This window comes from Pogona vitticeps, chromosome 13 (genome assembly GCF_051106095.1).
Source record: "Pogona vitticeps strain Pit_001003342236 chromosome 13, PviZW2.1, whole genome shotgun sequence".
Lineage (NCBI taxonomy): Eukaryota > Metazoa > Chordata > Lepidosauria > Squamata > Agamidae > Pogona > Pogona vitticeps.
The window spans coordinates 20,638,409-20,654,605 of record NC_135795.1 but is presented as its reverse complement, the minus strand read 5'-3'; the positions used below and the strand labels follow the sequence as shown (position 1 = coordinate 20,654,605).

Genomic DNA, 16,197 nt, shown 5'->3' with positions numbered 1-16,197 from the left:
AAGAACTTTCCAGGCTCTGGTTGGGCCCCCTGACGAAGGATTCAAACCCAGAGGGACCCTCTTTTTGGGTGGTTGCAGTTTTAGCCCTGAATGCAATGCCGATTCTGGAAACAGGTTTGTTTCCAGAACCGGCATTGCATTTGGGGCTAAAACTACTACCACCCCCACCACCAATGGCCAGCTCTTTGGGCTCGCGGTCCCTGTTTGAAGCGTGCCGGTCCTGCCGTTGGGCTTTCCAGACAAGGATGGCAGTGGCTGCCAAGGCTGTGGGCCCATCATGTCCTCCCCTTCTGTGACACCATCGCCAGGTCACAGAGCACCAGGCACCACCAGTGCAGAGGGGCCAAATTTGCACCCAGCTGCTTCCTGGGGCCTGACCTTCAAGGAAGGCGGCCTGCACGGAGGCTCCTTGGAGGATCAGATGGAGTTCCTGGGCACCACCCAGACGGCCAGTTACTGCGGGCCTCGGAAAAGCTGCCTCCTCCCAGAGGTGGCTCCGACCAGCCTCAGTCAGGACAGCTACCAGGCCTATTACCTGCCAGGTTACCGCTACCTGAGTTCATGGCGGCCCAGCTTGTTCTACAAAGTGTCTTCCTTCCGGCCCAATGATGAGGGCGGTGGGCGCCTCTGCCCCTCGCTACGGCCGCCCACCGTCCTGCCTGCGATGAGGTCAGCCTTGTATGCCCGGTACAGCCCCCAAGACTGGTACAAAGCCAACGCCAACCAGATTAAAGGGTCAGAGGCTTACCGGCACTGGGCTGGCAAGCTGAGTGCTGACTCCACGCGGCTCATTCAGGACAAGGACCAGCTGACTCGGCGGCAGCAGGAGGATTCTGGGAAGAACCTCGGGCAGAGGCTAGCCGACATTGATTTCTGGAAGTCCGAGCTGACCTATGAGCTGGAACGGCTGCTGACCGACACGCGGGCCCTGGACACGGCCAAGAGGCGGCTGGAGTGTGCTGCGGATGAAGTCCAGGGACCCTTGCAGGTGGGTGCTGGGGGAACCGCTCCCAACCCTCTTGGTGGGATAGGAAACGACCCACCCAGACTTTTGTGGAGTGGGGTACTCACTTCCCAAAGCAATGTCACAAGTTTCAACAAATCTGCTTGACAGGTGTCATGAATAACGTCTCCCAGTTGCTTTGAAAAGTGACTTTAAAAGCATGTTTTAGACATGTGTTGACATTTCCCTATTCAGAAGCTTTGTCCAAATGCCTGGGATTTTGTAAATCTAGTGTTGATTGAACCTTTCCATGTGAATGGTCCAGAACAAAAAACCATGTGAACATCATAGTTTGACTGCAGAAAAGTACAGAGAGTGTAAAGCTACTAGGAGGGGAAATAAAGTTTGGTTGCTGGAGATGTAGCATGCATCTCAGAGGAGAAGTAAAAGAACTGCACCCTAAGGCTTTGAAGCCCAGGTTTTCTGTGAGTCAAAAACTGACCACGAGGTGGCATTTGAGCCTTTCTCTTCGTCAAATCAGTTCAGTTTTGTTGCTTAGTTGTTAAGTCATGTCTGACTCTTCGTGAATACACATCCGACTCTTTTTTCAGTTCAGCACAGTTTGCTAAAAAGCAGCAACTGTTGGAGTCATAACACTTCTTCAAACATAGCAGGGAAATAGGAGGCTATAGTTTCCTTTTCTCCTCCTCCTCTTTCATTCTCTTGCAAGCAGCTAGAATCAATGCTGCAATCTTCCCAAAGGAAATCCAACACACATTACTTTGAGCAGTTCCAGGCTCTCTGATGCAGGGTAGCAGACAAGAGCCACAGGCTAGGATGAATGGGTGAGATGGCCAGCCCTACCCCAGAGTGATGGCAGAGGAGCCTTGCTTTTCCCAATGGCACTTTGCATGCTGCTGACCCAAGTGCTAGGCTGATCAAGGTAAAGTGTACACAGCTGCAGATCAGAAAAATATCTCCATGGGGGATTAAAAAAAACTTAGACAGTCAACACCCTTCTCTTTGAGGCACACAGGCTCATAAAACTGAGACAAAATATGTCACAAGACACTTTGATTTATGCAAGAAGCTTCACAAGAAAAGGCTCTTTCTGGAGAGATCAAAGAGGTCTTTTGCCCACAGTTCATCCTTCTCTCTAATGTCCCCAAAGAGGTTAGGTGTTTCAAGGTGGATTCAAGCTATGTTGCACAACCTAAGGGAGGAGAACCCTTGGAAACCTTCTCAGTGACCTCCAGGCCTGAGAACATGTTCCTCGGATATCCAGAGACCAAGAATCACATCTGTGCTGCTGGAGAACTAATCCAGGAGCTCTTCCAGCGATTATGGGAATGGAAAGTCACCTCCTGCTGACTCCTTGGGCCTTCAAAGTAATGCCAGTCTTCTGCTGAGACAACATGCTTCTTCAGCTCAGCTAGGAAAAGCGCTGGCGCTCTCCAAGGTCCTGGCAGCTCCTCATTGGATCTATTGACTGTGTAGTAGTGACTGGCATTGACAGATAGGTTTTCCCAGTTCCTCTTGGCTCAATGTCCTAATGAAATCTGTAAAAATGTCCACAGAGAAATAAGTATATAAATGCATATTTTAAACCTCCTTTCTCCCAAAATGCTAATTCATAAACACATCACCTCTCAACTACTCATTCATTGATTCCTTCCCCAACCCTTCCTTTTTTGGAATGAAAAAGAGAATGCCTTAGGACATTTGGAGAAGTGGAAGCTCTGGTCCACACATGAGTCCAGGAGGAGCGGATGCATCAGTTTGCATTTGGTTTCACTATCATCACATTCCTCAAATGCCCCTCGATTATCTAGTCAGAGCAGATAAAAACTAATTCCAAGGATGTCTGTTGACTCAGACTTCCTTTCTGCTAGTCTGATAAGCCAGAGAGCTTACTGGATCATAGCAATATCTGTTTTATTTGCTTATTTTTTTTCATTTGTTTATTTTAGAGCATTAGTATGCTGCTTAACATTTTAAGAAAATCTTAAAGGAGTTTGCAGGTTTTCTAAAAACTGAAATAGAATGGGGGGCTGGAAGTAATAATAGAATAAAAGCAATGGAATCCATTAAACACGATACATTTAAAAAAAGAGTAAGTGGTGATGTTAACTGTGGAGAAATGTAAAGGAAAATGCTGGAGTGAAAAGATACGCCTTTCGCTGACAGTGGAAACATTGAACAGTGAGAGCCACCTAATCTAAGTGGTGAGACCACATCACCTAATGGGTGCTACCAGTTCAGCCATTCGTACTGGTTTTTTCCTCGTCTGAACAGGTGTTTGGTGCTTCCTAGCCCTGCCTCCTCTAGCCTGTGCCCACTCAGGGGAAGCACCATGGCTTCCTTGCCCCTCCTCCTCTGGGCACAGCCTCTGAGCGGGTGCCTGCCTGAGGAGGCAGGGCTAGGAAACACAAGGCACCTGTTCAGCTGAGAAACAAACCAGCACAATCCACTGAATTGGTGGTGCATGCCCACATCTAGGGGCTACCACAAAGAAGCCACCCATCTTCACATTCACCTGGTTCACCTGGTTTAATCAGGTAATGCTGGCTAATCCCTGTGTATATGGATCCACTGAGCCAACTAGATAAAGAACACAAGCAGGAAACCCTCAAGAATAGTTGAGAACAGAGGGCAGTTGGTGTCTTACTAGGGACAGACTGATTTGCTTTCTTGCTTCCTTGCAGGTCGCTTTGGAGTGTTTATACAATCGGGAGAAACGGATGGGGATTGACTTGGTCCATGACAGCGTGGAGAAGCATCTCATACAGGTACTTCCAGGCTTTATGGAATGGTTTCTCTCAGAGATGGTCAAGATACTGGTTAATTACTTGTTGTCCTTTGCATTCATTTCCTGTCTGTGGAAAGCCACGTGAAACTTTACAGCAAGTGGAAGACTTTTTTCCCCATTTTTCAATCAAACCAAAGCCAGACTTATTATAGAAGAACAGGGGCATCTGACTGCTGGAACGGTTGCAATACTATTTGTTCCTTCAAACACGTGCCCTAGAGATGGTCTGTCATGCACACAGGAAAGCGAGAGCACCCAGTTAAAACTTTCTTCCATCAACAGTGCCTTTAGAACCCATACATTTAAGCTTTACTCATCAAAACCAATTAGATTCCTCCCTACATAAAGTTAATTTCACCCCATAATGGCATTCAGAAAAAGGCACAGGAGACTCAACTGAGAGAGCAGCCAACACAAAACAGACAGCTTCCAAATAGCTTTCGTTTTTGTCCTGTTGTTAAGCACCAAGAAAAAATGGCATTTTCTGTAGTGGTTAATGGGAGGAAAGATCTCCTATCAAGGGATAATTACAATGGGAGAGGTTGTGATTGCTATGTTATATGGTCCAGAAGGCAGTAGCTATTATGCTAATCTTCTGCAGCAAGATAAAAATGAGCCACTAAAATAAAGTCTCGGGTCACTCTAACTTGCTTCAACCTATTTTTTTTCAAAAGTTATCCTGGATTAATGCCTGCTTCACCAGACACTGAACCGGCTGTTGTCATTCACCTGTTAGGTTCCCCCCCCCCCTCAAGTTTAAATGTTACCCTGAGCGTTATTATACGCCATCCATGTTACTCAAGCAGCGTAGCCTGGAGGGAACAGAACACACGTTGTTCCCACATCTGTATTTGCAAAAAGCCAATTCTATATAGAAATTAATCCTGCCTTCACTGACAGGTGTGTCTATTCTATTATAGGAGGTTGATCTGATCAGAGCGTGCCAAGAAAAAATGAGGAAGCTTGCAGAAAGAATGGAACAGCAATTGAAGTAAGCTTTTGAAAATGCAGTTGAGTCTCTAAAGGCGGGTCATGAGCGTGTCCCCATCAGTTATGATGCAGTGACCCCAGTTATAGCTTCGTGGTCTTTGCTTAGAGAAGTCTCTTTTAGGGTGTGACCCTTCCATGAATGGCTGTCAGTTCAAGAGACCTTTAACCTGTCTGGGTTGCCAGCTATCCAGAAATCACTCCCAGGATTCTTAAAGGCAGGAACTGAAATAGCCTACAGCTGCTAAAAAGATCACTGTGGATATTTCTCTTCTTCTCCTGTTTATTTTCTTCTTCTTCTGGTAGGAACCCTGCAATTTAAATATGGGTTTAAAATGTGGAGACACTACAGGCTAAAACATCCCATGATGCACAGACCTTCTTTGGCCTCTGCCAGTGAGACCGCCTGACCCTTTCAGACGATGTGGCCGAAAAACATTCTTTTCAGATGAAATGTCCTAATGCTTATTTGTCATGCCCTGGAAAGGAATCAGAGGTGTCCAGGAGCTCTAAATGATAATCAATCAATCAATCAATCAATCAATCAATCAATCAGTCAGTCAGTCAGTCAGTCAATCAATCCCATCCATCCATCCATCCATCCATCCATCCATCCATCCATCCATCCATCCATCCATCCATCCATCCATCCCACAACCTACTTTTAATAAGCATCTCATCAATTGTGTCAACTAAACCATGCTGGTGTTTTACAAAACTTTAAGGCAACATTCACGGTTTGTTTTTATAAATTGTCAGCATAGAAGTGAACCTTTGTGTGTGTGGGCAGCGTTGTCACTTAGGCCCAAAACATGCTAAAACTTGTAAAGATGCTGAAATAACAGATCTTTTTTATTTGTCTTTGTAGCATTAACAGAGATGCTCAGCATGCCCTTGAAAGGGATCTCGGCGATAAAAACTCAGCCCATTTCATTGATGAAAAATGCTATAATCTGAGGAATACTTCCGACAGCATTAACTTCTACCATGGAGTGGAAAAGATTGATGGAACGTAAGTGCAGGGGCATTTCACGTATCAGAGCTAGAGAGAGGAATTAAGTATGTGGCAATGTAGCACTGGTACAGAATCAATCTCCTGATGTTGTATCAGACCTATTCAAATAGAAAATGAATGTCGTGAATTGTCAGAGACAAATATTTGAAATAATATTAAACAGTTGACTACTGAACTTGTAAAATCTCCTGAAGCCCTTTAACGTATACTGCACTCCAAGTTCAAAACAACACAACACACAGCCTTATGCCTTGGTTTTCAAACCCAAATGCCTATTACATTGCTTATTTGGAGTCCAGCTTTAGCGTTGCCTCTTAAATTTTACATGACGCTGATGATGATTCACATTACAGTGGGCTTCAGTAGAAATGATCCAGAGAACTTTCTGAGAATACCCATTCATTTTAAACATGAAATAGGGTTCACTGTCACCTGCATAAAACATTTGACAGCTTGGCTGAATCCACGCTGAAGCTTTTACGTAGCTAATGAGTTCACACATTTCTTAGGAGGCAAAAATTCGCACATAAAACCCTCAATCTAGTAAAGCTTGCCCAAGTATTAAGATAATCAGGAGAGGCCTTTCTCTCATTGCTCCCAGATTTTAGAGCTTCCCCCCAGAAGAGGCCAGGCCAGGCCCATCTTTGCTGTTGTTTGGAATCTAGAGTTTCGATCTTCTGTGCAAAGTGTGAAAAAACTTTTTTTGTGGGACCTTTTTGAACTATGATGATGAGGTTAAACAAATTAAAATGCAATTAATACAAACTTTGAAAAGGAAGAAAGAACATATTAGTAGTCAAAGATGAAAGTGGCACAAACCTTTAGGGAAAACTTAACTTGTGTGAACGGTTGCAGAACAACCTAAGACGCTGGACACACTGCCCAGGTTTTAACAACAGATCCATTCTTACCTTGCAGAATCTCAGTTCCTGAAACGTGGGCAAAGTTCAGTGATGACAACATTCGGTATTCCCAGAATGCCCGGGCCAACTCCGCCACCCTCTGCAGTGAAGCAGATCATACGCTAGAGACCACTTCGGATGACATGTGGCGGCAGTGGACAGACACCAACTTGGCCTTCGATGCCCGGATCTCAGAAACAGCGGATGCAAAGAACCAGCTGCAAGCACAGCTGGCCAAGGTAGGTAGGAAGGTGACACTTTTTGGAGAAGCGGGATGGGCCGGCCTGTTGGCGCTCTACTCAAGGGAAGCACCTTGATTCACTTGGGGAGCTTCGTCTGCTCTGTTGCCAGGTCCCTCTTCATCCAGCCAACGGGGCCTTTCCTTGCACAAGGAAAATCCTCGGTAGCTTCTCCTGCAAGATCTGAAAAACTGCGGGTGAAGTAGAAAGAGGTGGAAAGGCATGTTGTTCTGTTGGGAGCAGGATTCTGCCTTCTAGGGCTAGATGCCCCATCTCCAGGGGAAAACAACTCCCTTTCCAACAGACGCAGGCTGATGAATACAGACTCTTCTGCTGCAAAAGACTCTCCCTCTGTCTTGGCCGTCCACGGGTTTTGCTTCCATGCTTAATTCCATGCTCTGGCAAAGGAGAGGGTCCTTGAAGCCTCTGGATCACAGGCTGGCCTACAAAGATTTAGCATGCATTGGGTTTGCCCAAGATTTCCTGCTGCCTGAAGAGGAGAGGCCAACAATGGCTTCCGTTCAGCCTGGGAATTCTGGGAATTGTAGGCTGAAAAGTAATTTCTCCAGGCTCTTGGCGTTGTATAGCTGGGACGTTATGGCTCACAAATCCCTCTTCCCATGCTGAACACAACCTTCTCATGGCGAATGGGAGGCATTTTGCTGCCTGAAGCACAGGAGACGACCTTCCCGGCCCCTTCCACCCCTACAACCCAAGCAGAGAAACTAACTTGACTGCCTATTTGGTATCTTAATGATTCATCCTCAGTGTTTGCTCCAAGGTGGATTTTGTGTAAGCAAGATGATTTAAACGACGTGCTGTTCCCTTTCTGTTTGTTTGTTTTTTTAAAAAGTGTGGTTGAGGCATAGCAGCTTTCTCTGAAGAAGGTGGAGGTGAATTTACATAAACTGATGTAAATTCAACCCTAAATGCCAGAGGACAAATGTGTAGGTATTTTCCTGGAACAGAAGGGTGTAAAAAGTTGGTATGTTTGGAAGCTGTGTAGCTACCTTTCACCCTGGCTCAGATGTTCTCTCTCTGTCTGTGCTTCTGTAGATGCATGAATGTTCTCTTGCCCTTTCTCTCTCTCTCTCTCTGCTTTCCCTGATTCTTGGAATATTGGAAGATAGCCATGGAATAATGTCAATCGGAACAACGTGGTTTGCTGAAGTGCCCAAGCAATCTGTTCGTTTTCCAATGGCATGAATTATTTTGATCCAATATGCAGTCCTGGTAGAAGAAGTTTGGAAATTACATTTATAAGACATGGAATGCAAATCTTGTTTCATTTTGGTTTGCGTATAATTCATAGTAAGATTAAAAAAAAAACACAGGAAGGGATACAGAAGAATCAATCTGAATGTAGGCGCTGTTAGCCAGAACCAACACAGAGCAAGCGTCACAAGTGTGTTCTGCAGGTCAATGTTGTATTTGAAATAACCCAACACAGAAAAATGTTGTGTTGGAAGAAGACATTCATGTGTATTTTTCAGGAACCAAAAGAGATAGGTGTTATGTCCCATATGGTGGATTCTTCAGCCTTGTGGCTTTGCCCTTCTCATGTTAAGATTTTTTTTTCCCAAAGCAATCCTACGAGGAATACTTAGGTTAGAATAAGTCCAGGAGACAAGAGGCGAAAGTCATGTCAAATAAGCAGGAAGGTTTTTTTCCCTTCAAAAGCCAAGGAATAAACCAACACATTGTCTTTTCTTTGTTTACCCCCCCCCCCCAGACACTCCAAGAAATCTTCCAGACGGAGAACACGATCATGTTGCTGGAAAGGGCCATTATGGCCAAGGAATGCCCCCTCAAGGTGGCTCAGACTCGCCTAGAAGCAAGGACGTGGAGGCCCAACATGGAGCTCTGCCGGGATGTCCCACAGTTCAAGTGAGTGGCTCCCCTTTCTCCTCCCGTTTTGCTCATGCGGCTGTCCGAAATTCACTTAATGGTTGATCGCAGGTTCAAACCCCGCAGCAAAGCTTGGCGATACATTGATAGCTGATTTCTCTCCCAATAGGCTAAGCTAGGTAAGTCCCACCGACCCAACAGATCTGCTCCAGTTGGAAGTAGCTAGTACTCAGGGGAGGGGGCCTTTTTGTGCCACAAGGACTCTATCATGCTTGTCTCCGGCACAGGATTCCCACCACGCAAGTTCTTGGTCAATAGAGAGTTCACTTCCCATGACTGCTAGTCCTTTAATTAGCTGTTTAATGTCTTCTCCCTTCCTTTTGAAGTCTCTCCTGCTTCTTCGCTATTGGCCTCTTAATTAAAACGTTCCTGTTCTCTGATGAACTGAGTGCTTAGTTCATTGTTTCTGCCTTTTTCAAAACACCTAGCAGAACTGTGTGGTTATCTATTTTGAATTGATGTAATATGTTGTTGTTTAGTTGTTAAGTCGTGTTGTTAAGCTCTTTCTGTCAAGAGATGCTCTGTTAACAGCTACAGCATCTCTGACTGCATGCGGGATGCCAGGCCAACTGAAACAACCATTCGGGGAAGAAATTAATAAAGTCTTTCCCCCCATGCTCTATATTTCCTTCTTTCAGAAGACCTATGAAAGTAACTAGGGTGGGGAGGAAAGTGACCCCTTCAGTGCATCAGGGGCCCTGTCACCTGTGGGCAGAAGCACTTTCTCAAGCTTCCTGATACTGTACAGTATTTTAATAGCCAAAGTATTTTAAAGGAACCCGTACTGGGACACAGAACAAAAATATGCCAGTGAAGAGTTCCTATCTAAGAATATAAGAGCTGCAGGCTATCCTGTTCTGCTATACTCCTGCAACAGGGGAGAAGGCTGCTAACTCTTAAATAATAATAGAACTGATGATGATGATGATGATGATGATGATCACAACAACTAGTTTCATTGACAATGTTGTCATGGGCCATTGTGTCACCTCTGACATACAGGGACCCTATGCATTAGTGATTAGTTGAGTCCCGTCATCAACAGTCCAGCTCAGGTCTTGCAAAGGCAAGGCTATGGTGGCTTCCTTGGTTGAGCTGATCCTTCTCATGTTCTCCTATTTCCCCTTTTTTCCTCTTGATTCAGTTTTTCCCAGCACAACTGGCTTTTCCAGTGAGTCTTGCCTTCTCACGGAATATCCAAAGTCCATTCCCCCCCCTATGCTTTTATTGATGCATTCTCCCCTCCTGTCCCGGCTTTAGATATCTCTGGAAGGCTGTGGGCTTCCCTTTTTTCAGCCACAGAGGAAACATCTGACTCCTCCTTCTTATCACTTATGAAGGCAAGATATTTGCAGTCCAGGCTCTGGATTTGAGTTAGGGTGGGTTTAGTGCCAAGGGGGGAGTGGGGAGTCTTACTTCCTTGAACAACAGCAATTAAAAAAGAAAAAGGGAAAAGCCTGGAAGAGTTGAGTCATCTTTTCCAAATGCACCTGTATTAATGCCTCAGTGGGTGGGAGCAGAGATCTCATCTCCTGCAGTTATCTAGATGGAGAGGCATTGACAGATTTTGGCTGAGGATCAAAGGGGGTTTAGAGCAAAGCTTGCAAACTTTAACTCTCGGGATCCCAGCCAGCAAAGAGCAGGCACAGGAAAAGAACTGCCTCAGCGGCTTATCCACAAAGCTGCACACAATGCTCACCATCACACTTAAAAAGAAGAATTTTTTAAACAGTTTCACTTTTTATCTTGAAGGGCTTCTGTGCCCAAAATAAGACCCACATTCCTGGTCTCAGTCAGGCAGCCTTAGTGGCTTCCCCTTCAAAATCCTCCCTTCCCACCCATCCATACCCCCAACCCTGACTCGTTTCTCTCCCAAGGAGCTGCCTACGGCATGCTCCTCTTTTGTGGCTGGGAAGCACACACACAGGCTGTGGACCTGGAGGTCAGTGTGGGTGACTTTAGGCAAAAAGCCCCAGGGGCAGCACCTGACTATGAACTACCACTCTGTGCTCGGCAGGGGCCTCTGCATGGATTAATTTATAGGATTAAGAAGGCGCCCTATAACTAACACCCTCTGGGTGGCTTGCAAAAATAATAAGCACATTACAAGTGAGGGGAAAAAACACAATGAAAGCAACAGATAAAACACACAGCAAATGAATTTGAAACAGTCGATTAAAACAGAGAACAAAAAAAAAAAAAAAAAAAACCCACGGCTGAGCCAGATCAATTGGAATGCAGCATAATGAGATAACAATCAAGGCCAGAATAAAATGAAATGAAATTGAAGACTCCACGCGGTTTAGTTTAAAAGGCCGACCCTTCTTCCATGGCTGAGGCAACATAACTTTGGCCTGTGCAGAGCACATCGTAAGGGTGGGGGTGGGAGCATAATTAGGCCCATCTTCCCAATAGCTTGGAACGATTTCTTGCACAGGGCAGAATCCTTCCCACTGCCTATCTCTGCCTAAACCAAAAGCATACAGAGAGCTCCGGTGGGAGAGTTGCTGAGATGACAGGAGGAGATGCTACATTTCAAATACTTCAGGAACTCCTGGCTCTCAAGCCGTCTGAGTTGTTATCTCTGCAAAAACAGACACTGGGTTGAATGCTCCAAAAAGTATCCTTGGACGTTGCATGCAGGAACCCTCCTGTGATCGCTACCGAGTCTGGATCAAAACCCTTGACTTCTTTCCAAAATAATCTTATGTGTGCAGTAAAGAGGCCTGCCGTTCTGGAGAAAAACCACCACACCCTTGCAGATATACAGTACTGTATATACTAAATGGGTCAACGGCCTGTAGTCGAGCTGGAGGGAAGGCAGCGGCCAGTCAGGGATGGAGAATCAGGCAGTCTTGAGAACTCAGTCTGGGCCAGAACAGGATGGAATCAAGGAAGACTCGCTCACCAGCCATGTTTCCCCAGCTTCTGCTGAAGTAGGAGCTGTAATACTGCCTTTGGGGCATCTGCCATGAGGACGCTGGTGTTGTCTCGCCTATCTGCTACTTAGGTGTAATACCCGTTTCTGGCCACCTGATGTCGCTGTGACTCCCTCCCTCCAATACCAAGTTGGTAGCAGCCGCAGAGGATGCTGTATATTGTTGTTATATTTTAAATTGTTTTATTTTTATGTGTTGTTAGCAGCCCAGAGTGGTCAATTGACTAGATGGGCGGGATATATATATATATATATATATATATATATATATATATATATATATATATATATATATATATATATATATATATATATATATATATATATATATATATATATATATATAAATAAATAAATAAATAAATAAATAAATAAATAAATAAATAAATAAATAAATAAATAAATAAAATAGAAATGGGGAAAAGATATTTTGGGGGCCATGTTAACTGGGAGTTGTAATCCAAAGGAGGAGAGGTATTTTGTTCATCTCTGGTGCCTCCATGTTGCTGCCAGAGTTTCCCATCTAGCGTCTCCAGAGAGGGCTTCTCTCAGAGCTGAGAGGGCCTCCCATAAAACCCCTGGCAAGAAATAACCCCCTTCTGTCCTCTCTTTCTTCTCTTTTTTTCCAGGCTGGTGAATGAAGTCTTCACCATCGACGACACCCTGCAGACCCTCAAACTCCGCCTGCGCGAGGCTCAGGACACCCTCCAGCTGCTGATCCTCAACAAGGCCAGGCTGGAGCACGACCTCCTGGTGAAGGCCAACTCCCTCTTCATCGACAAGGAGAAATGCATGGGGATGCGCAAGACCTTCCCCAGCACCCCTCGCCTGGTCGGCTACACCTGAGCGGCCCGGGAGGGCGCCTCGGCTTCCTTGATCCTGTTGACATGACATAAAAGATGGCCAATCAAGGGATCCATTTCTCCTCGTTCCTTATTTTTTAGAAAAGCGGAGACAGAAGGGAAAAGGAAAGTTAGAAAAAGCAGAGTGGAAATAAAACTTAATGGAAATGAAATCCAAACCAGACCACAGCTTTTCTTGAGAAAAGAAAACGTGAGGCGGATCTTGGCCCATGAACGGAAAGGTGGCCTCCAATCCCTTATGGAGCCAAAGAGACCTTCAAGGTTTAGCCTTTTCCACTGAAACGCTTGGGGCGACTCTTTGTCGAAGGGACCGGGGGGGGGGCTTGGCACATGTCAGGAGACACAAGGCTGATTCCCCCTCGTGCATCGTCACCCTCCCGTGCGAGCTTCATCCCTCAGGGGGTGATCCCAGTCCCTTTGCAGTGGCTTCTTCAGCAGGTTAGTTTCACCCAAGCAAGCTTTGTGGCCCCTGGGCTAGTCTTTGGCTGAGAAGGTGATCTGTGACTGAAAGAGGGGCGGGGGGGGGGAAACAACAGAGGAAATCAGATTCCCCCCCCCCCCCCATGAAGCACGAAGGGTGTTGGTCATCACAGGGAGAGGGACCCGGGCCATCACTTGAGGACTGAGGAGTGGGAGGTGGGAGAAGCCCCAGCCTGGTGCGTCTGTCACTCATGGCCTCACTTGCAAACTGCCTCTCTGATAAAAGGAATTGTTTCCTCTCCAAAGTGGTCCTTGTGCTCCAGACTGCCTCCCTTGACTCCGTCCATGTAACGTGCTATCCCAAGACATTCCGCTCTGAATGTCTGAGTGGAGCTCTTTCTGCTGGGCTGTCGTCAAGCCTGGACGCTGGACGTTCCCCTGTTGACAGGGCCAGCCGAGTGCTACAGAACCGGAGACGCGCGCAAACTCAGACCACGTCTTCTCACCATATTGACAGGAGGGCTTTAAGCCACAACAGACCTTCTTAAGAAGGGTGGGGCGGCTCCCCAGCATCTCCACAGCAGCAGGCATCCCAAAGGGATAGGCGCTCATGAGCACCGAGCCAAACGGCAGGAGAAACAGGTCCCAGTTTCATATCATCATCATGAAGACTTTCACTTTCTTTGCAAAAGCAAAACAGAGGTTAAAAGAATCAAACAGAACTTCCCATTTTGGAACATGTGGATCATCATCACTACCTCTGGGGAGACCAGGCTGTCACACGTGGGTGGATGGAACCATACCATTTATAATGTGGTGGATATGAGGAACATCTGGGCATGCAGAATACCTTTGAGCCTGTCTGTACCTATAGCTCCGTGGATTAGGTCTCCTGCTGCAGAGCCAGAGGTTGGGAGTTCGATTCCCACCCACCCCCGCTGGGCCTCGTGGGAGAAGAGCCAGCCTGGGGGGCCTTGGGGGAACGCTGCACGGTGGTCCCAGGGCATCCCTAGAAGAAGGGAAGGGGAGACCACTTGAGAGGAGTCTCTGCTTGGAAAACCCTGGAAAGGGTCACCGTCAGAACTGACTTGATGGCACAGGATGATGATGATGATGATGATATCTATAGCAACATAACCCTTAATTCCCTATGTTTACATGATCTTATGATCTGTAGTCATTCAGTGTTGATTGCACAGCGAAAGTAAAAGAGTCTCTTTCTCTCTCTCTCTGTATGTATATATAATATAAATTTAATTACCTTATAACCATGAGGTATGTAAATTTAATTAGACCATAATCCGTGCCAACCAGATCATAAGTGTCTTATATCTTCTCAGTGCTTCTCTCTGTGGCAGTTTGGGCTGCCTGGATCCTTCCAAACAGTTCTCCCTAGGAGCGCATTTCCTCCGATGCCTCACAGAACATACTCTTTCTTCCGTCTTGCGGCCACATTCCTTCTCCTCCTGCCCAACGCCAGGGTTGGAGATGAAAACAAAGTGGCATTATGTCCCCCCCCCCTTTCTGGACTGGGCTCAGCCAGGAGCCACTTAGGGGCACAGGGTGGAGTTGGGGGGTGGGTGGGTAGGAGGAGCGAGAGCACAAACTAAGCAATTAAGATGCCTGTTAAGGTTGTCAGACTTTCTGCATAGAGAACATTCTTTAAAGTTTGTGAAGCTAACACCCATTTTATTCAGGCAGAGGCTCTGGAACATGGAGAGTTCCCTGTCTCGGTGACCCCCAGTGCCCTGCGCTGTACAGGCTGCAGAAACCGAGGCCTGGCTGAGGTCCTAGACGGACCCTGGCACGCAGGGTCCCATCTAGCCTCTGCTGGTGACCGGGGGGGGGGCTCTCCTCAGCCGTTCCTTTCCCTTCCCATTCGGTCCTTTCATCCAGAGCTTCCAGGGGCCAGCCATGCGCAGCCCTTCACCGGCTTGATCGTAAGCTGGTTTCCATGTGTGGTGGCACAAAGTTATGATGTGGCTTTCGTGTGTGAGATCACTTTTACACATACACATGCCTCGCACGGATGCTGTGTAGAAACTGACCAATGTATGGAGCTAACTCATCCAAACATGACGCCAAAATGCAGATCAACTAGTCTCATCGTCCTGCGTGCTCACCAGGCTCTCTGATCCGGCTGCCCTTTGCTGTCGGAGGGCAGGCCAAGGGCCACCAGGGGTTGAAGGTTGGAGCTGGCTCTACGGGTGGGGTCCACTCTTCCTTCAGCATCACTAAATCCATCTTCTTTTGGTGAGTTTTCAAAGACAGAGAGAAGAGGCTGCCCGGGAAAGATTCTAAAAAAACCCCACATCTATTATCTGTATTATTTCCTATGTGAGTTTCAGATTCCTGTGGGGTTTCCTTTTGCTATTTACTGCTTGTTAGCAGCAATGGAAGGAGCTGACAGTCCGTCGGTTCCAGATCTGCCCTTCCCATGTAGCTCTCCCACAGAATATCAAAAGCAAGCCATGGAATACCGTTGAATGGGAGTCGGGAGTCATAGGCTGGCAGGGCTGGCAACCGGGAGGACCCGCACCTCTAAGAGCTGCTGTTGCCCAAGCAAAATCTCTGTATCCATAGGAAGACGTTCGAGTCCCTGTGCCCGGAAAGAGCAAATGGCCAGCCGTGGAGGTCAGAGTCCCTCTGGAGCCTAGGAACCCCTCAGGCCCAACTGTAGTCTCGGTGGCTCTCTGTGGAGAATGGGTGCTCCAAACCCTCTGATGTCCATCTTCTGGTCTGGCCAAGTCCCGACCTTGCACACAGAACTTCTCTACGGAAGCGCCTGCTATCGCTTGAAGAGCTCTTTGGGATCACACAGAGGGCCCATCTTTGCTGGAGGAGTCAAGCAACTTCTTATGCTGGTCTAAACTGACTTCCAGAGATGTACCCTCTCAGCCACCCTCCCTACTGCTCAGTCAACATAGTCTTCAACCACAATGGATGCAAAATAGCATATCCCTCTGCCTATCTCATCCTGCTTATGTCACAACTCCAACTGCAGTGTTGATGCAGCCGAGGAAGAATGGCGCAGGCCCTCAGATGAGCATCGCCAGCTGAGAACTCCAGGCAGTGCCTCTCCAGCCATAAAGCGAGGCAGGAAAGGTTGCTTTCACGCCACAGGTGAGGGGCACTCTCCTGACGCTTTCGGCCTTCAACCAGGGCCAAATATC

The 16,197-nt window shown here is 46.8% G+C and overlaps 1 protein-coding gene and 1 long non-coding RNA gene across 2 annotated transcripts; one reads left to right on the top strand and one right to left on the bottom strand.

The window, feature by feature from the left end:
* Positions 1 to 4: 4 nt before the first annotated feature.
* Positions 5 to 12,756, top strand: TEKT5 (tektin 5). Its single transcript, XM_020808414.3, has 7 exons — positions 5 to 988; positions 3,649 to 3,732; positions 4,673 to 4,743; positions 5,608 to 5,751; positions 6,673 to 6,895; positions 8,628 to 8,782; positions 12,371 to 12,756. The coding sequence occupies exons 1-7, from the start codon at positions 278 to 280 to the stop codon at positions 12,585 to 12,587; spliced, it is 1,605 nt and encodes a 534-aa protein (XP_020664073.1). The 5' UTR covers positions 5 to 277; the 3' UTR covers positions 12,588 to 12,756.
* On the bottom strand, positions 5,571 to 6,801 carry LOC140702546 (uncharacterized). Its single transcript, XR_012081750.2, has 2 exons — positions 6,666 to 6,801; positions 5,571 to 5,852 (listed from the first exon to the last, which is right to left on the bottom strand). It is a non-coding gene; the product is annotated as an uncharacterized LOC140702546 (long non-coding RNA).
* Positions 12,757 to 16,197: the final 3,441 nt, after the last annotated feature.

Excerpts from the sequence above, each read along its gene's own strand:
- TEKT5 (XM_020808414.3), top strand. The coding sequence starts at position 278 with ATGTCCTCCCCTTCTGTGACACCATCGCCAGGTCACAGAGCACCAGGC. Across the intron at positions 3,733-4,672 it reads TGGAGAAGCATCTCATACAG|GAGGTTGATCTGATCAGAGC; the intron begins GTACTTCCAGGC and ends ATTCTATTATAG. Across the intron at positions 6,896-8,627 it reads TGCAAGCACAGCTGGCCAAG|ACACTCCAAGAAATCTTCCA; the intron begins GTAGGTAGGAAG and ends CCCCCCCCCCAG.